The sequence below is a fragment of the Lonchura striata genome, chromosome 34 (assembly GCF_050655825.1).
Source record: "Lonchura striata isolate lonStrDom1 chromosome 34, ASM5065582v1, whole genome shotgun sequence".
NCBI classification, from domain to species: Eukaryota; Metazoa; Chordata; class Aves; order Passeriformes; family Estrildidae; genus Lonchura; species Lonchura striata.
Genome location: NC_140736.1, coordinates 4,057,027 through 4,080,417, shown reverse-complemented (window position 1 = coordinate 4,080,417; position 23,391 = coordinate 4,057,027). Strand labels below are relative to the sequence as shown.

General features: G+C 52.6%; 1 protein-coding gene across 1 annotated transcript in view; it reads right to left on the bottom strand.

The window, feature by feature from the left end:
• Positions 1-2,010: 2,010 nt before the first annotated feature.
• The window catches only part of LOC110483538 (tyrosine-protein kinase receptor UFO-like), a 40,580-nt gene continuing 19,199 nt past the window's right edge, over positions 2,011-23,391 (bottom strand). Inside the window, exons 10-20 of the mRNA XM_085564724.1 lie at positions 22,468-22,497; positions 20,917-21,052; positions 19,201-19,271; positions 17,954-18,049; positions 16,806-16,883; positions 16,622-16,714; positions 13,800-13,930; positions 10,267-10,376; positions 7,876-8,035; positions 3,899-4,035; positions 2,011-2,661 (exon numbers count right to left, since the gene is read on the bottom strand). Coding sequence (XP_085420850.1) covers positions 2,292-2,661; positions 3,899-4,035; positions 7,876-8,035; positions 10,267-10,376; positions 13,800-13,930; positions 16,622-16,714; positions 16,806-16,883; positions 17,954-18,049; positions 19,201-19,271; positions 20,917-21,052; positions 22,468-22,497 — 1,412 coding nt within the window. The 3' untranslated portion in view covers positions 2,011-2,291. The remainder of the gene's footprint in view (positions 2,662-3,898; positions 4,036-7,875; positions 8,036-10,266; positions 10,377-13,799; positions 13,931-16,621; positions 16,715-16,805; positions 16,884-17,953; positions 18,050-19,200; positions 19,272-20,916; positions 21,053-22,467; positions 22,498-23,391) is intronic.

Sequence of the window (23,391 nt, the reverse complement as noted above, 5' to 3'; positions counted from 1 at the left end):
TGCCCAAATTTCCCCCAAATTTCCCCCAAATTTTTCGCAAATTTTCCCCGGAATCGGCCCCAAAACGGGAGGGAAGAGGCGGGGCCGGGCCAGAGCGCGCGGCTCGCGGCGTTCAGCGCTTCCGCCCCGCTTTTGTTCTCCCCCCTGGAAAAATCAGCGGCCAAAAAACCCCAAATTCCCCCAAAATTCCACCAAAAATTCCCCCGAAATCCCCCCGAAATTCCCCCGAAAATTCCCCCAAAATTCCACAAAAATTCCCCCAAAATTCACCCGAAATTCCCCCAAAATTCCCCCGAAATTCCAAAAAAACCCCAAAATTCCCAAAACCCCCCAAAATTCTGCCAGAATTCCCCCAAAATTCCCCAAAATCCCCCCAAAATTCCCCAAACCCCCGAATTCCCAGGCCGGAGGCAGGAGCAGAACACGAAACTTTATTGGGGGGCAAAATGGGGGTGAACCGAATTTTGGGGGGGTCCCGATTTTGGGGGGTCCCAGGAAATTTCCTTTATTTTGGGAGGTCCCTTTATTTTGGGGGGGGGTCCCAGATTTTGGGGGGGTCCCAGGAAATTTCCTTTATTTTGGGAGGTCCCTTTTTTTGGGGGGTGTCCCCGGGGGTCCCAGTACCTTTTTGGGGGGGTCCCTTTATTTTTTTGGGGGGGTCCCCAGGGGGGTCTCAGTACCTTTGCTTGGGGGGGCCCTTTTTTTAGGGGGGGTCCCTTTTTTAGGGAGGGTGTCCTTTAATTTTGGGGGGGTCCCTTTATTTTTTGGGGAGGGGGTCCCACAATGCCCGAGTCCCTTTTTGGGGGGGTCCCTGCATTTTTTGGAGGGGTTCCCATTATTTTTTTGGGGGAGTCCCTTTATTTTGGGGGTGTCCCCGGGGGTCCCAGTACCTTTTTTGGGGGGTCCCATTATTTTTGGGGGCTCCCTTTATTTTTGGGGGGGGTCCCTTTATTTTGGGGAGGTCCCCAGGGTTCCCAGTCCCTTTTTTGGGGGGGGTCCCTTAATTTTGGGGGCTCCCTTTATTTTGGGGGTGTCCCCGGGGGTCCCAGTACCTTTTTTTGGGGGTCCCTTTATTTTCGGGGGGTCCCTTCATTTTTTGGGGGGGGTCCCTTTATTTTGGGGGGGGTCCCTTTATTTTGGGGGGGGGTCCCCAGGAGGTCCCAGTACCTTTTTTGGGGGGTGCCATTATTTTTGGGGTGCTCCCTTTATTTTGGGGGGGGTCCCCGGGGGTCTCAGTACCTTTTCTGGGGGGTTCCCTTTATTTTGGGGGGGGGTCCCTTTATTTTGGGGGGGGGGTCCCTTAATTTTGGGGGGGTCCCTTTATTTTTTGGGGAGGGGGAGTCCTACAGTTCCCGAGTCCCTTTTTGGGGGGGTCCCATTATTTTTTGGGGGGTCCCTTTATTTTGGGGGTGTCCCCGGGGGTCCCAGTACCTTTTTTGGGGGGTCCCATTATTTTTGGGGGCTCCCTTTATTTTTGGGGGGGGGGTCCCTTTTTTTGGGGAGGTCCCCAGGGTTCCCAGTCCCTTTTTTGGGGGGGGTCCCTTAATTTTGGGGGGTCCCTTTATTTTCGGGGGGTCCCTTTATTTTGGGGGGGGGTCCCCAGGAGGTCCCAGTACCTTTTTTTGGGGGGTGTCCCTTCATTTTGGGGGGGTCCCTTTATTTTTTAGGGAGGGGGGGTCCCACAATGCCCGAGTCCCTTTTTTGGGGGGTCCCTGCCTTTTTTGGGGGGGTCCCTTTATTTTGGGGGTTCCCCCGGGGGTCCCAGTCCCTTTATTTTGGGGGGGGTCCCTGGGGGGTCCCCGGTGGGTCCCAGTACCTTTTTTTTGAGGGGGTCCCATTATTTTTGGGGGGGGGTCCCTGGGGGTCCCAGTCCCTTTTTTGGGGGGGTCCCATTATTTTTGGGGGGGTCCCTTTATTTTAGGGGGGTCCCTGAGGGTCCCAGTACCTTTTTTTGGGAGGGGGGGGGTCCCTTTATTTTGGGGGGTCCCTGAGGGTCCCAGTACCTTTTTGGGGGCGTCCCTTTATTTTTTGGGGGGGTCCCCAGGGGGGTCTCAGTACCTTTTTTTGGGGGTGTCCCTTTTTTTAGGGGGGGTCCCTTTTTTAGGGAGGGTGTCCCTTAATTTTGGGAGGGTCCCTTTATTTTTTTGGGGGGGGTCCCACAATGCCCGAGTCCCTTTTTGGGGGGGTCCCTGCATTTTTTGGGAGGGGTCCCCAACACTTATTTTGGGGGGGGTCCCTCCTCTCTTTTTGGGGGGGGGTCCCCAATACTTATTTTGGGTGGGGGGCACCCATCAGGCCCCCTCCTCAGAAGCCCCGAAATCGGGGGGGGTCCCAAAATCGGGGGGGGTCCCGACCTGGGGGGGGACCCCAAAATCAGGGGGGGTCCCGAATTGGGGAGGGGTCCCGGGCTCGGGGGGGGCGGGGCAGAGCACGTAGCGGCCGGGCCCCCCCCCCCCGCTCTCGGGGGGCTCCGGGGGGGTTTTGGGGGGCTCGGGGGGGTCCCCGCCCCCCCCCGCCGCCGCCATGTTGACGTAGAGGGGGTCGGGGGTCTCGGGGGGGGGCGGCGACCCCCGCAGGAGCCCCCCCAGGACCCCCCCCAGCTCCTCGAAGGTGGGGCGCGCCCGGGGGTCCGCGGCCCAGCAGCGGCGCATGAGAGGGTACCTGGGGGGAAATGGGGCTGGGGGCTTCGGGAAATGGGGAAATGGGGCTGGGGGAAATGGGGCTGGGGGCTTGGGGAAATGGGGCTGGGGGCTTGGGGAAATGGGGCTGGGGGAAATGGGGCTGGGGGCTTGGGGAATGGGGCTGGGGGCTTGGGGAAATGGGGCTGGGGGAAATGGGGCTGGGGGCTTTGGGAAATGGGGCTGGGGGCTTGGGAATGGGGAAATGGGGCTGGGGGAAATGGGGCTGGGGGCTTGGGGAAATGGGGAAATGGGGCTGGGGGCTTGGGAATGGGGAAATGGGGCTGGGGGCTTGGGAATGGGGAAATGGGGCTGGGAGCTTGGGGAAATGGGGCTGGGGGCTTGGGAATGGGGAAATGGGGCTGGGGGCTTGGGGAAATGGGGCTGGGGGCTTGGGAATGGGGAAATGGGGCTGGGGGCTTGGGGAAATGGGGCTGGGGGCTTGGGGAAATGGGGAAATGGGGCTGGGGGCTTGGGAATGGGGAAATGGGGCTGGGGGCTTGGGGAAATGGGGCTGGGGGCTTGGGAATGGGGAAATGGGGCTGGGGGCTTGGGGAAATGGGGAAATGGGGCTGGGGGAAATGGGGCTGGGGGCTTGGGGAAATGGGGCTGGGGGCTTCAGGAAATGGGGAAATGGGGATGGGGGAAATGGGGCTGGGGGCTTGGGGAAATGGGGAAATGGGGAAATGGGGCTGGGGGAAATGGGGATGGGGGAAATGGGGCTGGGGGCTTGGGAATGGGGAAATGGGGCTGGGGACTTTGGGAAATGGGGCTGGGGGCTTCAGTGGGAGGGCCCAGGGGTCACTCAGGGGTCAGGGGTCAGGGGTCAGGGGTCACTCACAGCCCCGCCGGACACTCGGGGGTCACTCAGGGGTCAGGGGTCAGGGGTCAGGGGTCACTCACAGCCCCGCCGGACACTCGGGGGTCACTCAGGGGTCAGGGGTCAGGGGTCAGGGGTCACTCACAGCCCCGCCGGACACTCGGGGGTCACTCAGGGGTCAGGGGTCAGGGGTCAGGGGTCAGGGGTCACTCACAGCCCCGCCGGACACTCGGGGGTCACTCAGGGGTCAGGGGTCAGGGGTCAGGGGTCACTCACAGCCCCGCCGGACACTCGGGGGTCACTCAGGGGTCAGGGGTCAGGGGTCAGGGGTCACTCACAGCCCCGCCGGACACTCGGGGGTCACTCAGGGGTCAGGGGTCAGGGGTCAGGGGTCACTCACAGCCCCGCCGGACACTCGGGGGGCGCCCCCAGGCGCCGCCCCCCCCGCAGGAACGGCAACACCTCGGCATTGTCCAGCCCCGGGTACGGCGTCCGGCCGGCCGCGGCCACCTCCCACATGGTGACCCCGAATGACCACTGCGTGACCAGAGTGACCACTGAGTGACCACTGAGTGACCAGAGTGACCAGAGTGACCAGTGAGTGACCACTGCCATGGCACACCTCCCACATGGTGACCCCGAATGACCACTGCGTGACCAGAGTGACCAGTGAGTGACCACTGAGTGACCACTGAGTGACCAGTGAGTGACCAGAGTGACCAGAGTGACCAGAGTGACCACTGAGTGACCACTGAGTGACCAGAGTGACCAGAGTGACCAGTGAGTGACCAGAGTGACCACTGAGTGACCAGTGAGTGACCAGAGTGACCACTGCGTGACCAGAGTGACCACTGAGTGACCAGAGTGACCAGAGTGACCACTGCGTGACCAGAGTGACCAGAGTGACCAGAGTGACCACTGAGTGACCAGAGTGACCAGAGTGACCAGAGTGACCAGAGTGACCACTGAGTGACCAGAGTGACCAGTGAGTGACCAGAGTGACCAGAGTGACCACTGCGTGACCAGAGTGACCACTGAGTGACCAGAGTGACCAGAGTGACCACTGCGTGACCAGAGTGACCACTGAGTGACCAGAGTGACCAGAGTGACCAGAGTGACCACTGAGTGACCAGAGTGACCAGAGTGACCAGAGTGACCAGAGTGACCACTGAGTGACCAGAGTGACCAGTGAGTGACCAGAGTGACCAGAGTGACCACTGCGTGACCAGAGTGACCACTGAGTGACCAGAGTGACCAGAGTGACCAGAGTGACCAGAGTGACCACTGCCATGGCACACCTCCCACATGGTGACCCCGAATGACCACTGCGTGACCAGAGTGACCAGAGTGACCAGAGTGACCAGTGAGTGACCACTGCGTGACCAGAGTGACCAGAGTGACCAGAGTGACCAGAGTGACCACTGAGTGACCAGAGTGACCAGAGTGACCAGTGAGTGACCAGAGTGACCACTGAGTGACCACTGCCATGGCACACCTCCCACATGGTGACCCCGAATGACCACTGCGTGACCAGAGTGACCAGAGTGACCACTGAGTGACCAGAGTGACCAGAGTGACCACTGCGATATCACCAATGGTCACTCAGGGGTCACTCAGGGGTCACTCAGGGGTCACTCATTGGTCACTCATTGGTCACTCAAGGTCACTCTGGTCACTCATTGGTCACTCTGGTCACTCATTGGTCATTCAGGGTCACTCAGGGTCACTCAGGGTCACTCAGGGGTCACTCAGTGGTCACTCATTGGTCACTCTGGTCACTCATTGGTCACTCAGGGGTCACTCAGGGTCACTCAGGGGTCACTCATTGGTCACTCAGGGTCACTCATTGGTCACTCATTGGTCACTCATTGGTCACTCAGGGTCACTCAGGGGTCACTCAGGGGTCACTCAGGGTCACTCATTGGTCACTCAGTGGTCAGTGGTCACTCATTGGTCACTCATTGATCACTCATTGGTCACTCAGGGTCACTCATTGGTCACTCAGGGGTCAGTCATTGGTCACTCATTGGTCACTCAGGGTCACTCAGGGGTCACTCATTGGTCACTCATTGGTCACTCAGGGTCACTCAGGGTCACTCATTGGTCACTCATTGGTCACTCAGGGGTCACTCAGGGTCACTCAGGGGTCACTCATTGGTCACTCAGGGGTCATTGCCCCATGGTCACTCATTGATCACTCATTGGTCACTCATTGGTCACTCATGGTCACTCATTGGTCACTCATTGGTCACTCAGGGTCACTCAGGGTCACTCATTGGTCACTCATTGGTCACTCATTGGTCACTCAGGGTCACTCATTGGTCACTCATTGGTCACTCATTGGTCACTCATTGGTCATTCAGGGTCACTCATTGGTCACTCATTGGTCACTCAGGGTCACTCATTGGTCACTCATTGGTCACTCATTGGTCACTCAGGGGTCACTCATTGGTCACTCATTGGTCACTCAGGGTCACTCATTGGTCACTCAGGGTCACTCAGGGTCACTCAGGGTCACTCAGGGGTCATTGCCCCATGGTCACTCTGAGTGACCCCTGAGTGACCCCTGGCAAATTTTGGGACATTTTGGGGAGTTTTGGGGGAAATGTTTTGGGGGATTTTTGGGATTTTTTGGGATTTTTTGGGATTTTAAATGAAATTTTGGAGGGATTTGGGGGATTATTTTGGGGGATAATTCAGAATTTTTTGGGATTTTTTGGAGAATTTTAAATGGAATTTTGGGGAATTTTTTTGGGATTTTTGGATATTTTGGGGGAATATTTTGGGGTTTTTTAAATGGAACTTTTTGGGATTTTTTTATATTTTGGGGGAATTTTTTTAGATTTTTAAATGGGATTTTGGGGAGATTTTGGGGGGATTTTTGGGGGACATTCAATGAGATTTTTAAATGGGATTTTTGGGGATTTTTCAAGGATTTTGGGGCAATTTTGGGGGGATTTTGGGAAGATTTTTGGGGAATTTCTGGGTGGCTTCTACGGAGATTTTATGGGGAATTTTTTGCTTTTTTGGGGGTTTTTATTGTTTTTTTTGGGATTTTATGGGATTTTCATAGGATTTCTATGGAATTTTTATGGGATTGTTATGGTATTTTATGGGATTTTTATAGAATTTTTATGGGATTTTAATGGGATTTTAATAGGATTTTTATGGGATTTTTATGGGATTTTAATAGGATTTTAATAGGATTTTTATGGGATTTTAATGGAATTTTTATGGGATTTTAATAGGATTTTAATAGGATTTTTATGGGATTTTTATGGAGTTTTTTGGGTTTTTATGGTATTTTTATGGGATATTTTATGGTTTTATGGGATTTTTGTGGAGTTTCCAATGATTTTATTGGGTTTTTATGGGGTTTTTTAGGGGTTTTGGGGTTTTTTTTAGGTTTTGGCTCTCCCCGGCTCCGTTTTTGGGGTGATTTTTGGGGTTTTTGGGTCTCACCACGTCACTCTTGGTGGTGTCGATGCGCTCAGCCAGGCTCCATTGGGGTTTTTGGGTTTTATGGATTTTTATGGAATTTAATGGGATTTTTATGGGATTTAATGGGATTTTATGAGATTTTATGGGATTTTATAGGATTTTTAATGGGTTTTATGGGATTTTATGGGATTTTATAGGATTTTTATGTGATTTTTGGGGAATTTTGTGGCATTTTAAGGTTTTTTTTTACGATTTTTGTGGATTGGGGAGGGATTTTTATGGTTTTATGGGATTTTATGGGATTTTTGGGAAGTTTCTCTGGGTTTTTAATGGGGTTTTATGGGATTTTATTGGGTTTTTTTTTGTTTTTTAGGGTTTTTGGGCGCCCCGGCTCTGTTTTTGGGGTGGTTTTTGGGGTTTTTGGGCTCACCACGTTGCTCTTGGTGGTGTAGATGCGCTCAGCCAGGCTCCATTGGCGTTTATGGGGTTTTATGGGATTTAATGGGTTTTTTATGGGATTTTTTGAGTTTTTAATGGGATTTTTTGGGTTTTTAGGGTTTTTGGGCGCCCCGGGGCCATTTTTGGGGTGATTTTTGGGGTTTTTGGGGCTCACCACGTCGCTCTTGGTGGTGTAGATGCGCTCAGCCAGGCTCCATTGGCGTTTATGGGGTTATTTTGTGATTTATGGGTTTTTAATGGGATTTTTTGGGTTTTTAGGGTTTTTGGGCGCCCCGGCTCCGTTTTTGGGGTGATTTTTGGGGTTTTTGGGGCTCACAACATCGATCTTGGTGGTGTCGATGCGCTCAGCCAGGCTCCATTGTGTTTTATGGGGTTATTTTGTGATTTATGGGTTTTTAATGGGATTTTTTTGGTTTTTAGGGTTTTTGGGCGCCCCGGCTCCGTTTTTGGGGTGATTTTTGGGGTTTTTGGTCTCACCACGTCGCTCTTGGTGGTGTAGATGCGCTCAGCCAGGCTCTCCAGGGCCGCCCACTTGACGGGCACGGGGGCGCTGCGGCCCTGCCGGTAATACTGGGATCGGCCGACGCGGCGCGAGAGCCCAAAATCGGCCACGCACACCCGGAGCCGCTCGTCCAGCCTGGGGACGGGCCAGAGTCACCCCAAATCCCAAAAACCCCAAACCCCAAAAACCAAATCCCAAAATCAGCCACGCACACCCGGAGCCGCTCGTCCAGCCTGGGGACGGGCCAGAGTCACCCCAAATCCCAAAAACCCCAAAACCCAAATCCCAAAAACCCCAAAAACCCTGAATCCCAAAAACCCCAAACCCCAAATCCCAAAACCCCAAAAACCCTGAATCCCAAAACCCCAAACCCCCAAAACCCCAAATCCCAAATCCTCAAAAACCCCAAACCCCAAAAACCAAATCCCAAAATCGGCCACGCACACCCGGAGCCGCTCGTCCAGCCTGGGGACGGGCCAGAGTCACCCCAAATCCCAAAAACCCCAAAACCCCAAATCCCAAAACCCCCCCAAACCCTGAATCCCAAAACCCCAAAACCCCGAATCCCAAAACCCCAAAAACCCCGAATCCCAAAAACCCCAAAACCCCGAATCCCAAAACCCCCAAAACCCCAAAACCCCAAACCCCAAAAACCCCAAATCCCAAAACCCCAAATCCCAAAACCCCCAAAACCCCGAATCCCAAAAACCCCAAATCCCAAAACCCCGAATCCCAAAACCCCCAAAACCCCAAATCCCAAAACCCCCAAAAACCCTGAATCCCAAACCCCCAAAAGCCGCAAATCCCAAAAACCCCAAACCGCAAAAACCCCAAATCCCAAAAACCCCAAACCCCAAAAACTCCAAATCACCAAATCCCAAAAAACCCAAACCGCAAAAACCCCAAATCCCAAAAACCCCAAAAACCAAAAACCCCAAATCCCAAAAACCCCAAAAACCAAAAACCCCAAATCCCAAAAACCCCAAACCCCAAAAACTCCAAATCACCAAATCCCAAAAAACCCAAAAACCAAAAACCCCAAATCCCAAAAACCCCAAATCCCAAAAACCCCAAACCCCAAAAACCCCAAATCCCAAAAACCCCAAATCCCAAAAAACCCAAATCCCAAAAACCCCAAATCCGAAAAACGAAATCCCCGAATTGGCCACGCGCACCCGGAGCCGCTCGTCCAGCCTGGGGACGGGTCAGAGTCACCCCAAAAAACCCAAATCCCAAAAAACCCCAAACCCCAAAAAACCCCAAACCCCAAAAGCCCCGAATCCCAAAATTCCAAATCCCAAAAACCCCAAATCCCCCGAATCCCAAAACCCCTAAAAATCCCCGATCCCCAAATCCCAAATCAAAAAATCCCAAATCCCCAAATCTGAAAAATTCCAAATCCCCAAAACCCCAAAACCCCAAAAACCCCAAAAACCAAAAACCCCAAAAAACCAAAAACCCCCAAAACCCCAAATCCCAAAAACCCCAAAACCCCCAAAAAACCAAAAACCCCAAAAACCCCAAATCCCAAAAACCCCAAATCCCAAATGTGGAGCTGCGCTTTAATCCCCAAAAATCAAAAACTCCGAATCTCAAAATCCCCAAATCCCAAAAACCCCAAATCACAAAAATCTCAATGACGCCAAAAACCCCAAATCCACATCCTGCCCCAGTGTCCCCAAAATGTCCCAAAATGTCCCCAAAATGTCCCAAAATGTCCCAAAATGTCCCCAAAATGTCCCAAAATGTCCCAAATCCCCCCAATCCCCCCAGTGTCCCCAATGTCCCCAGTGATGTCCCCGTGTCCGTGTCCATATCCCGTTTCCGTGTCCCATGTCCTGTGTCCGTGTCCCGTGTCCGTGTCCGTGTCCCCTGTCCTGTGTCCGTGTCCGTGTCCATGTCCCATATCCCATGTCCCGTGTCCGTATCCCATGTCCCATGTCCCATGTCCCATGTCCCGTGTCCCATATCCCGTGTCCCATATCCCGTGTCCGTGTCCCATGTCCCGTGTCCGTGTCCATGTCCCGTGTCCGTGTCCGTGTCCGTGTCCGTGTCCCATATCCCGTGTCCCATGTCCCGTGTCCCGTGTCCGTGTCCCTGTCCCCTGTCCCGTGTCCGTGTCCGTGTCCGTGTCCCATATCCCGTGTCCGTGTCCATGTCCCGTGTCCGTGTCCGTGTCCGTGTCCGTGTTCATATCCCGTGTCCCATGTCCCGTGTCCCGTGTCCGTGTCCCTGTCCCCTGTCCCGTGTCCGTGTCCGTGTCCGTGTCCCATATCCCATGTCCCGTGTCCCGTGTCCGTGTCCGTGTCCGTGTCCGTATCCCATGTCCCATGTCCCATGTCCCCTGTCCCGTGTCCGTGTCCCACATGCAGTTCCGTGCCGCCAGGTCTCGGTGCACGAAGCTCCTCTGGCTCAGGTAACTCATCCCGGCCGCGATGTCGGCCAGGAAGCGCAGCAGGGTCTGGGGGGACAGGACCTGGGACAGCGCGGGGGGATGTGAGGGGACGGTCCCCAAATCCCCAAAATCCCCCCAAAAATCCCCCAAAAATCCCAAAAATATCCACCAAAAAACCTCCAAAAATCCCCCCGAAAAATCCCCCAAAAATCCCAAAAAATCCCCCCAAAAATCCCAAAATTCCCAAAAATATCCACCAAAAAAAAACCCCAAAAAACCCCCCCAAAATCCCCCGGAAATGCCCCAAAGCCCAGCAGGGTCCGGGGGACAGGACCTGGGACAGCATGGGGACACTGAGGGGACGGTCCCCAAATCCCAAAAATCCCCAAAAATCCCCCCAAAAATCCCAAAAATATCCACCAAAAAAACCCCCCCAAAAATCCCCCCAAAAATCCCAAAAAATCCCCCCAAAAATCCCAAAAATATCCACCAAAAAAAAACCCCCAAAAATCCCCCCAAAAATCCCCAAAAAATCCCAAAAATATCCACCAAAAAAACTCCAAAAATCCCCCCGAAAAATCCCCCAAAAATTCCCAAAATATCCCCCAAAAAAATCCCCCGGAAATGCCCCAAAGTCCAGCAGGGTCCGGGGGACAGGACCTGGGACAGCGCGTGGGGACACTGAGGGGACGGTCCCCAAATCCCAAAAATCCCCCAAAAATCCCCAAAAATCCCCAAAAAATCCCCAAAAAATCCCAAAAAATCCCCAAAAAGTCCACCAAAAAAATCACCAAAAAAAGAAAAAAAAAAAAACCCAAAAAATTCCCTAAAAAGTGTCCCAAAACATCCCCAAAAAATCCCTGAAAAGTCCCAAAAAATCCCCCAAAAAGTCCCAAAAAAAACCTCCAAAAATCCTCAAAAAAATTCCTGAAAAATCCCAGAGGAATCCCCAAATATCCTCAAAAAATCCCCAAAAATTCCCCAAAAAATCCTCAAAAAATCCCTGAAAAATCCCAAAAAAATTCCCCCAAAATTCCTTAAAAATTCCCAAAAAAATCCCAAAAAAATCCCCTAAAAATCCCCAAAAAATCCTCAAAAAATCCCTGAAAAATCTCCCAAAAATTCCCCAAAAAAATCCTCAAAACAATCCCTGAAAAGTCCCAAAAAATCCCCCAAAAATGCTCCAAAAATCCTCCAAAAATCCCCAAAAAATCCCCCAAAAACTCCCCCAAAATTCCCCCAAAATTCCCCAAAAAAATCCCCAAAAAATCCTTTAAAAATCCCCCCCAAAAAACTCCAAAATTCCCAAATATTCCTCAAACAGACGCCAAAAATTCCAAAATAATGCCCAAAACTCCCTCACAAATCCCCAAAAATCCTCCATGGAGCCCCAAATTTGGGATTTTTTGGGGGTTTTTTGGGAATATTTGGGGATTTTTGGAATATTTGGGGGGGATTTGGGGGGATTTTTTTAATTTTTGGGGGATTTTGGGGGATTTTTTGTTGGGTTTTTGGGGAAATTTGAGATTTTTGGGGATTTTTGGGGATTTTTGGGGCATTTTTTAATTTTGGGGGGTTTGGAGGGGATTTTTTGGGGATATTTGGGAAATTTTTGGGGAATTTTGGAGGGATTTTTGGGATTTTGATGGGATTTTTGGTGTTATTTTAATGGGATTTTTTGGGGTTTTTTTGGGGATTTTTGGGGGGTTTCGGGGGAATTTTGGGGTTTTTTTGGGGGATTTTTGGGGTGATTTTTTGGGGATATTTGGAGGATTTTTGGGGTATTTTGGAGGGATTTTTGGGATTTTGATGGGATTTTTGGCGATTTTTGTGGTTATTCCAATGGTATTTTTTTGGGGTTTTTTTGGGTTTTTTTGGGGGATTTTTGGGGGGATGTTTGGGGATGTTTTGGGGGGTCTCTCACCGTGGGGGGTCCCCGAGGCGCGCTCCCAGCAGGAATCTCCCAGGACCCAAATTTGGAGGTTTTGGTGGGATTTTGATGGGATTTTTGGGGTTATTCCAATGGGATTTTTTGGGGTTTTTTGGGGGGGATTTTCGGGGGGTTTTGAGGGAGATTTTTGGGTTTTTTGGGGGGATTTTTGGGGTGATTTTTTTGGGATATTTTGAGGATTTTGGGGGTATTTTGGAGGGATTTTTGGGATTTTGATGGGATTTTTGGCGATTTTTTTGGTTATTCCAATGGGATTTTTTTTGGGTTTTTTCGGGGATTTTCGGGGGGGTTTCAGGGGGATGTTTGGGGTGATTTTTTTGGGGATTTTTGGGGTGATTTTTTGGGGATATTTGGAGGATTTTTGGGGTATTTTGGAGGGATTTTTGGGATTTTGATGGGATTTTTGGCGATTTTGGGGGTTATTCCAATGGGATTTTTTTGGGGTTTTTTTTGGGGATTTTCGGGGGGTTTCGGGGGGATTTTGGGTTTTTTTTGGGGATTTTTGGGGTGATTTTTTTGGGATATTTGGAGGATTTTTGGTGGATTTTGGAGGGATTTTTGGGATTTTGATGGGATTTTTGGGGTTATTCCAATGGGATTTTTTTGGGGTTTTTTTCGGGGATTTTCGGGGGGTTTCGGGGGAATGTTTGGGGTGATTTTTTTGGGGATTTTTGGGGTGATTTTTTGGGGATATTTGGAGGATTTTTGGTGGATTTTGGAGGGATTTTTGCGATTTTGATGGGATTTTTGGCGATTTTTGTGGTTATTCCAATGGTAATTTTTTGGTTTTTTTTTGGGATTTTCGGGGGGATGTTTGGGGATTTTTTGGGGGGTCTCTCACCGTGGGGGGTCCCCGAGGCGCGCTCCCAGCAGGAAGCTCCCAGGACCCAAATTTGGGGGTTTCGGTGGGATTTTGATGGGATTTTTGGGGTTATTTCAATGGGATTTTTTGGGGTTTTTTTGGGGGATTTTCGGGGGGGTTTTGGGGGGATTTGGGGGTTTTTTTGGGGGATTTTTGGGGTGATGTTTTGGGGATATTTTGAGGATTTTGGGGGATTTTGGAGGTATTTTTGGGATTTTGATGGGATTTTTGGCGATTTTTGGGGTTATTCCAATGGGATTTTTTTTGGGTTTTTTTGGGTTTTTTTGGGGATTTTTGGGGGAATTTTGGGGTTTTTTTGGGGGATTTTCAGGGGGATTTTTGGGGATTTTTTGGGGGGTCTCTCACCGTGGGGGGTCCCCGAGGCGCGCTCCCAGCAGGAAGCTCCCAGGACCCAAATTTGGGGGTTTCGGAGGGATTTTGATGGGATTTTTGGGGTTATTTCAATGGGATTTTTTGGGGTTTTTTTGGGGATTTTCGGGGGAATTTTGGGGTTTTTTTGGGGGATTTTTGGGGTGATTTTTTGGGGATATTTGGAGGATTTTTGGGGGGATTTTGGAGGGATTTTTGGCGATTTTTGGGGTTATTCCAATGGGATTTTTTTGGGATTTTTTTTGGGGTTTTTTCGGGGATTTTCGGGGGGATGTTTGGGGATTTTTGGGGGGTCTCTCACCGTGGGGGGGTCCCCGAGGCGCGCTCCCAGCAGGAAGCTGTGCAGGTCCCCGTGGGCCATGAGGGGCAGCAGGACGATGGGGGGAGGGGGCGGCTCCTCCCAGCCCCTCCCCCACGGCGGCAGGCACACCCCTGCGGGGGGAGGGGCGTCACCCCAAAACCCCCAAATTTGGGGGGCACGACCCCCAGAGCTGGGGGGCGCAACCCCCTCAACACCCCCAAAATCTGGAGGAAGACCCCGCGGGAATGGGGCTGGGGGGAGCCGGAAATGGGGCTCGGATCCCAAAATTGGGGTGAAGAGCCCCAAAATTGGGAGAGAGATCCCAAAATTGGGAGAGGGATCCCAAAATTGGGACAGGGGTCCCAAAATTGGGACACGGATCCCAAAATTGGGACAGGGATCCCTAAATTGGGGTGAAGAGCCCCAAAATTGGGAGAGGGATCCCCCCAACATTGGGGCTCAGAAAACCCCAAAATTGGGACATGGATCCCCGAAATTGGGGTGCAGAGCCCAAAACTGGGACAGGGATCCCAAAATTGGGGTACAGAGCCCAAAATTGGGACAGGGATCCCAAAATTGGGGTGCAGACCCCAAAATTGGGACAGGGGTCCCAAAATTGGGGTGCAGAGCCCCAAAATTGGGAGTGGTATCCCCAAAATTTCGGCTCAGAGAACCCCAAAATTGGGGTGCAGAGCCCCCCAAAATTGGGACAGGGATCCCCCCAAAACTGGGGCTCAGAAAACCCCAAAATTGGGACACGGATCCCCGAAATTGGGGCGCAGAGCCCCAAAATTGGGACAGGCATCCCCCCAAAATTTGGGCTCAGAAAACCCCAAAATTGGGGCTCAGAAAACCCCAAAACTGGGACGAGGATCCCCAAAATTGGAGCACAGAACCCCCCAAAATGGGACATGGATCCCCAAAATTTGGGGTGAAGAGCCCCAAAATTGAGACATAAATCCCCCCAAAATTTGGGCTCAGAACCCCCCAAAATGCGACACCGATCCCCAAAAAATGGGGTGCAGAACCCCAACATTGAGACGCAAATCCCCCCAAAATTTGGGGTGAAGAGCCCCAAAATTGAGGCGCTGAACCCCAAAAATTTGGGTGCAGATCCCTCAAAAATGGAGCTGAGACCCGCCCCCCCCCCCAAAAAAAAAAAAAAAAATTGGGACAGAGATTTTTGGGATTTTTGGGGATTTTTGGGGATTTTTGGGGGATTTGGGGGCATTTTTGGGTGATTTTGGGGCGATTTTGGGGCATTTTTGAGGTGATTTTTGGGGTGATTTGGGGGTATTTTGGGGTGATTTTGGGGCATTTTTGAGGTGATTGGGGTTTTTGGGGCTGATTTTGGGGGACTTTGGGCGGATGATTTTGGCATAAATTTGGGTGATTTTTGGGGTATTTTGGGGTTTTTTTGGGGCGATCTGGAGGCATTTTTGGGGTGATTTTGGGGGTAATTTTGGGATGATTTTTGGGTGATTTTTGGGGTGATTTTGGGGTGATTTTTGGGGTGATTTTTGGGGTAATTTTGGGGTGATTTTGGGGTGATTTTTGGGGTGATTTTTGGGGTGATTTTCGGGTGATTTTGGGGTAATTTTGGGGTGATTTTTGGGGTGATTTTGGGGTGATTTTTGGGGTAATTTTGGGGTGATTTTGGGGTGATTTTTGGGGTGATTTTCGGGTGATTTTTGGGGTAGTTTGGGGGTGATTTTTGGCTGATTTTGGGGTAATTTTGGGTGATTTTTGGGGTAATTTTGGGGTAATTTTGGGGTACTTTGAGATGATTTTGGGGTGATTTTTGGGTGATTTTGGGGTAATTTTGGGATGATTTTTGGGGTAATTTTGGGGTATTTTGGGGTGATTTTGGGGTGATTTTGGGGTACTTTGGGGTGATTTTGGGGTGATTTTTGGGTGATTTTGGGGTAATTTTGGGGTAATTTTGGGATGATTTTTGGGTGATTTTTGGGGTGATTTTGGGGTGATTTTTGGGTGATTTTGGGGTACTTTGGGGTGATTTTGGGGTGATTTTTGGGTGATTTTGGGGTAATTTTGGGGTAATTTTGGGATGATTTTTGGGTGATTTTTGGGGTGATTTTGGGGTGATTTTTGGGTGATTTTGGGGTACTTTGGGGTGATTTTGGGGTGATTTTTGGGTGATTTTGGGGTGATTTTGGGGTAATTTTGGGGTGATTTTTGGGGTGATTTTGGGTTGATTTTTGGGTGATTTTTGGGTGATTTTGGGGTACTTTGGGGTGATTTTTGGGGTGATTTTGGGGTATTTTGGGATGATTTTTGGGTGATTTTTGGGGTAATTTTGGGGTGATTTTTGGGTGATTTCGGGGTGATTTTGGGGGTAATTTTGGGGTGATTTTTGGGTGATTTTGGGGTATTTTGGGGTGATTTTGGGGTACTTTGGGGTGATTTTTGGGGTGATTTTTGGGTTAATTTTGGGGTGATTTTTGGGTGATTTTTGGGGTAATTTTGGGGTGATTTTTGGGTTAATTTTGGGGTGATTTTTGGGTGATTTTGGGGTGATTTTTGGGTGATTTTTGGGGTAATTTTGGGGTGATTTTGGGATGATTTTTGGGTGATTTTTGGGTGATTTTTGGGGTAATTTTGGGGTGATTTTGGGATGATTTTTGGGTGATTTTTGGGGTGATTTTGGGGTGATTTTGGGGTAATTTGGGGTGATTTTGGGGTGATTTTGGGGGTAATTTTGGGGTAATTTTGGGGTAATTTTGGGGTGATTTTTGGGTGATTTTGGGGTGATTTTGGGGTACTTTGGGGTGATTTTTGGGCTATTCCGGGGCGCCGCTCACCGATCAGCTTCATGACGTTGGGGTGGTCGAAGTCCTTCATGCGCGCGGCCTCGCGCAGGAAATCCTCCAGCTCCCGCGGCGAGCCCACGGCGACTTCGGGGCGAATTCCGGCCGTTTTGGGCAAATCCGGGGACACTTTTTCGGGGGGGATTTTGGGGGGGATTTGGGGGATTTTGGGGCTCACATTTCATCGTCTTCACGGCCACGCGCAGCGCGCCCGAGTCCTGCTGCAGCGTCCCCTCCAGCACGGCGCCGAACTCGCCTGCCGGGAACGGAATTGGGGGGCCCGAAGGAATTCGGGGGGGCCCGAGGAATTTGGGGGGTCCAGAAGGAATTCGGGGGGTCCAGAAGGAATTTGGGGGGTCCAGAAGGAATTCGGGGGGCCCCGAAGGAATTTGGGGGGGCCCGAAGGAATTCGGGGGGGCCCGAGGAATTCGGGGGGTCCAGAAGGAATTCGGGGGGTCCTGAAGGGATTTGGGGGGTCCAGAAGGAATTCGGGGGGTCCAGAAGGGATTTGGGGGGTCCAGAAGGGATTTGGGGCTCGCGAAGGAATTATGGGGGGGTCCCGAAGGAATTTTGGGGGATCCCGAAGGAATTTTGGGGGGTCCCGAAGGAATCTGGGGGGTCCCCAAAGGAATTTTGGGGGGTCCCAAAGGAATTTGGGGGGGTCCCAAAGGAATTTTCGGGGGGCCCGAAGGAATTTTGGGGGGGGCCGAGGAATTTGGGGGGTCCCGAGGAATTCGGGGGGGCCCGCAGGAATTTGGGGGGTCCCGAAGGAATTTGGGGGATCCAGAAGGAATCTGGGGGCTCCCGAGAAGGTTTTGAGGAGATTTAGCGGGGTTCTGAGGGGGTTTGGGGGGATCTGGGGAGGTTTAGGGGGATTCTGGGGGGATTTTGGAGGATTTTGGGGTGATTTTGGGGGATTTTGGGGGATTTTGGGGGATTTTGGGGGATTTTGGGGATTTTGGGGGATTTTGGGGGATTTTGGGGGATTTTGGGGATTTTGGGTGATTTGGGGGGATTTTGGGTGATTTTGGGTGATTTTGGGGGATTTTGGGGGATTTTGGGGGATTTTGGGGGATTTTGGGGGATTTTGGGGATTTTGGGGGATTTTGGGGGATTTTGGGGATTTTGGGGATTTTGGGGGATTTTGGGTGATTTTGGGGATTTTGGGGATTTTGGGGATTTTGGGGATTTTGGGGATTTTGGGGATTTTGGGGATTTTGGGGATTTTGGGGGATTTTGGGGGATTTGGGGGATTTTGGGGGATTTTGGGTGATTTTGGGGGATTTTGGGTGATTTTAGGGGATTTTGGGGATTTTGGGGACCCACCCTGGCCCAGGGCCTTGCCCAGCACCACCCGGCGCCGCTCGACCAAAACCTCCTGGAGCTGCTCCTGGAGAACCTCACTGAGACCCAGAGAGCGAACTGGGACAGGGACAGCACGGGACATCATGGGGAGAGCACGGGACAGCACGGGACAGCATGGGGACATCATGGGGACAGCATGGGGAGAGCACGGGACAGCACGGGACAGCACGGGGAGAGCATGGGGACATCATGGGGAGAGCACGGGACAGCACGGGACAGCACGGGACATCACGGGGACAGCACGGGACAGCACGGGGACATCATGGGGACATCATGGGGAGAGCACGGGACAGCACGGGACAGCACGGGACATCACGGGGACAGCACGGGACAGCACGGGGACATCATGGGGACATCATGGGGAGAGCACGGGACAGCACGGGACAGCACGGGACAGCACGGGACAGCACGGGACATCATGGGGACAGCACGGGACAGCACGGGACATTGGGGACAGCACGGGACATCATGGGGACAGCACGGGACATTGGGGACAGCACGGGACAGCACGGGACATCATGGGGACAGCACGGGACATCATGGGGACAGCACGGGACAGCACGGGGACATCATGGGGACATTGGGGACAGCACGGGACAGCACGGGACAGCACGGGACATTGGGGACAGCACGGGACATTGGGGACAGCACGGGACAGCACGGGACAGCACGGGGACAGCACGGGACATCATGGGGAGAGCATGGGGACATCATGGGGACAGCACGGGACATTGGGGACAGCACGGGACATTGGGGACAGCACGGGACATTGGGGACAGCACGGGGACATCATGGGGACAGCACGGGGACATTGGGGACAGCACGGGACAGCATGGGACAGCACGGGGACATCATGGGGAGAGCATGGGGACATCACGGGACAGCACGGGATAGCATGGGGATATCGGGGACATTGGGGACATTGGGGACAGTGGGGACAGTGGGGACATTGGGGACATCGGGGACATTGGGGGGACTGGGGGGATTGGGGACATCGGGGACATTTTGGGGACATTTGGGGACATTGAGGACATTGGGGGGATTGGGGACATTGGGGACATCGGGGACATTGGTGACATTGGGGACACTGGGGACACTGGGGACATTGGATGACACAGGTGACACAGGTGACACACAGATGACACGGGTGCCACCGAGGTGACACAGGTGCCACCGAGGTGCCACCGCTGTCCCGCGCCATCACTCACGCGTGCTCTGCGCCGTGCCGCGGCCGTAGGAGCTGCGGGCGCGGAAGCGAACGGCCGGAGAGAAGGCGGCCCTGGGACAGCGGGGACATCAGGGTCACCAGGGTCACCATGGCCACCGTGGTCACCAAGGCCAACGTTGTCACCGTGGTCACCACGGCCACCAGGGTAACCATGGCCACCATGGCCACGGTGGTCATTGTGGTCACCATGGCCACCAGGGTCACCAGGGGCACCGTGGCCACCATGGTCATAGTGTTCACCATGGTCACTGTGGTCACCAGGGACACCCAGGCCACCAGGGGCACCATGGTCACCACAGCCACCATGGCCACCATGGCCACCACCCACAGCATTGCCATGGCACCATGGTCACCATGGCCATTGTGGTCACCATGGCCATCGTGGTCACCATGGTCACCATGGCCATGTGGTCACCACAGCCAGCATGGTCACCACCACAGCATTGCCATGGCACCGTGGCCACCACAGTCAACATGGTCACGGTGATCACCACAGCCACCATGGTCACTATGGCCACCATGGCCATGTGGTCACCACGGCCACCACGGCCATGTGGTCACCGTGGTCACCACAACCACCATGGCCACCACCCACAGCATTGCCATGGCGCCATGGTCACCACGGCCATCGTGGTCACCATGGTCACCATGGCCATGTGGTCACCACAGCCAGCATGGTCACCACCACAGCATTGCCATGGCGCCATGGCCACCACAGTCAACATGGTCACGGTGATCACCACAGCCACCATGGTCACTATGGCCACCATGGCCATGTGGTCACCACGGCCACCACGGCCACCATGGCCATGTGGTCACCGTGGTCACCACAGCCACCATGGCCACCACCCACAGCATTGCCATGGCGCCATGGCCACCATGGCCATCGTGGTCACCACGGCCACCACGGCCATGTGGTCACCGTGGTCACCACAACCACCATGGCCACCACCCACAGCATTGCCATGGCGCCATGGTCACCACGGCCATCGTGGTCACCATGGTCACCATGGCCATGTGGTCACCACAGCCAGCATGGTCACCACCACAGCATTGCCATGGCGCCATGGCCACCACAGTCAACATGGTCACGGTGATCACCACAGCCACCATGGTCACTATGGCCACCATGGCCATGTGGTCACCACGGCCACCACGGCCACCATGGCCATGTGGTCACCGTGGTCACCACAGCCACCATGGCCACCACCCACAGCATTGCCATGGCGCCATGGCCACCATGGCCATCGTGGTCACCATGGTCACCATGGCCATCATGGCCACCACAGCCAGCATGGTCATCGCCACAGCATTGCCATGGCACCGTGGTCACCATGGTCACCAACGGGACACTGCGGCCGCCACGGCCACCATGGCCAACATGGTCACTGCGGCCACCATGGCCAACATGGTCACTATGGCCAACATGGTCACCATGGCCAACATGGTCACTGGGGTCACCATGGCCACCACGGCCATTGTGGTCACCATGGCCACGTGGTCACCAGCAGAGGCACCGGTGACAGAGGTGACACTGAGGTGGTACAGGAGACACGGAGGTGACACAGGTGACACAGGTGACAGATGACAGAGGTGACACTGAGGTGACATTGAGGTGACTCACAGGTGACACAGGTGACACGGATGACACACACGTGACACACGCGTGACACGGGTGCCATCGCCATCCCCTCACCCGTAGCGCGTCTCTTTGTGGCGTCTCCGCGCCGCCAGGGCCACCAGGGCCACCAGGGCCACCAGGACCAGCGTCCCCAGGGCCACCAGGGCCACCAGCAGCGGCCACCCGGCGCCGGCCACCAGCGGCGGCCGCACTGCGGAGGGAGGAAGGCTCATCTTCATCGTCATCATTGTCATTGTCATCATTGTCATCGTCATTGTCATCATTGTCATCTTCATCGTCATTGTCATTGTCATCGTCATTGGCATCATGGTCATTGTCATCGTCATTGTCATCACTGTCATTGTTATTGTCATTGGTGTTGACATCATCGTCATCGTCATTGGCATGGTCACCATCGTCATTGTCATCATAGTCATCATTGGCGTCATCATCGTCATTGTCATCGTCATCATCGTCACTGTCATCATCTTCATCGTCATCGTTATCATCGTCACTGTCATCATCATCATCACCATCATCATCATCATCATCATCATCATTGTCGTCGTCATTGTCATCGTCGGCGTTTTTGGCATCAGCATCATTGTCATCGTCATTGCCATCATCGTCACTGTCATCATCTTCATCATCATTGTCATCGTCATTGTCATCACCATTGGCATGGTCACCATCGTCATTGTCATCATTGTCATCATCGTCGTCATCGTCATCATCGTCATTGTCATCATCGTCACTGTCATCATCTTCATCGTCATCGTCATCGTCGGCGTCTTTGGCATCGGCGTCATCGTCATTGTCACCATTGTCACCATTGTCATTGGCATCGTCATCATCAGTATTGTCATCGTCATGGTCATCGGCAATGTCATCGTCATCATCATTTGTCATCGTCATCGTTGTCATCGTCATTGTCATCATCATCGTCATGGTCATGGTCATTGGCATTGTCATCGTTGGCATCTTCGTCATTGATGTCGTCATCATCATCATCGTCATCATCATTGTCATCGTCATCACCATCATCATCATCGGCATTGTCATCATCAGCATCACCCTCACCATCATTTTCATCCCACCCCATCCATCCCATCCATCCTCATCATCCTCATCCCATCCCATCCTCATCATCTTCATCCCATCCCATCCCATCCTCATCATCTTCATCCCATCCCATCCTCATCATCTTCATCCCATCCATCCTCATCATCCTCATCCCATCCATCCTCATCATCTTCATCCCATCCTCATCCTCATCATCTTCATCCCATCCATCCTCATCATCCTCATCCCATCCATCCTCATCATCCTCATCCCATCCCATCATCTTCATCTTCATCCCATCCCATCCCATCCTCATCATCTTCATCCCATCCCATCCATCCCACCCCATCCATCCTCATCCCATCCCATCCATCCTCATCTTCATCCCATCCTCATCCTCATCATCTTCATCCCATCCCATCCCATCCATCCCATCCCATCCTCATCATCTTCATCCCATCCTCATCCTCATCATCCTCATCCCATCCCATCCTCATCTTCATCCCACCCATCCCCCCCTCATCATCCTCCCCCCGTCCTTCCTCCCCTCCTCCTCCTCCTCACCCAGCTGCGTCTCCAGCGGCACCTCGGCAGCTGTGGGGACAATGGGGGGATTTGGGGACATTTGGGGGGATTTGGGGACATTTGGGGGGATTTGGGGACAATTGGGGACATTTTGGGACATTTGGGGTGCAGGGCCAGGGTTTTGGGAGCAGAATTGGGGATTTTGGGGACAGAATTGGGGATTTTTGGGGACAGAATTGGGGATTTTTGGGGATTTTGGGGTAAATAATGGTGGGAATTTCGGGGTTTTTGGGGTTTTTGGTGTCGGGTTTTTTTTGGGGTGATTTTGGGGGATTTTGGGGTGACTCATGAGGGGGCACCAGGGGGGATTTTTGGGGACAGAATTGAGGATTTTGGGGACAGAATTGGGGATTTTGGGTTTTTTGGAGTACAGAACAGTGGGAATTTAGTTTTTTTTGGGGGTTTTTGGGGTCGGGGTTTTTTTTGGGGTGATTTTGGGGGATTTCGGGGTGACTCACGGGGCGGCGGCAGGGGGGAGATGTTGGGGACAGAATTGGGGATTTTTGGGGAGCAGAATTGAAGATTTTGGGGAACAGAACTGGGGATTTTGGGTTTTTTGGGGTACAGAACGGTGGGAATTTCGGGGTTTTTGGGGTTTTCGGGGTCGGGTTTTTTTTGGGGTGATTTTGGGGTGATTTTGGGATTTTGGGGTGACTCACGGGGGGGCGGCAGCAGCAGGGAGGGATTTTGGGGTCAGAATTGGGGATTTTGGGTTTTTTGGGGTACAGAACGGTGGGAATTTCGGGTTTTTTTGGGGTTTTTGGGGTCGGGGTTTTTTTGGGGTGATTTTGGGGTTTCGGGGTCACTCATGGGGCAGCACCAGGGGGGATTTTTGGGGACAGAATTGGGGATTTTTGGGGAGCAGAATTGGATATTTTTAGGGAGCAGAATTGGGGATTTTGG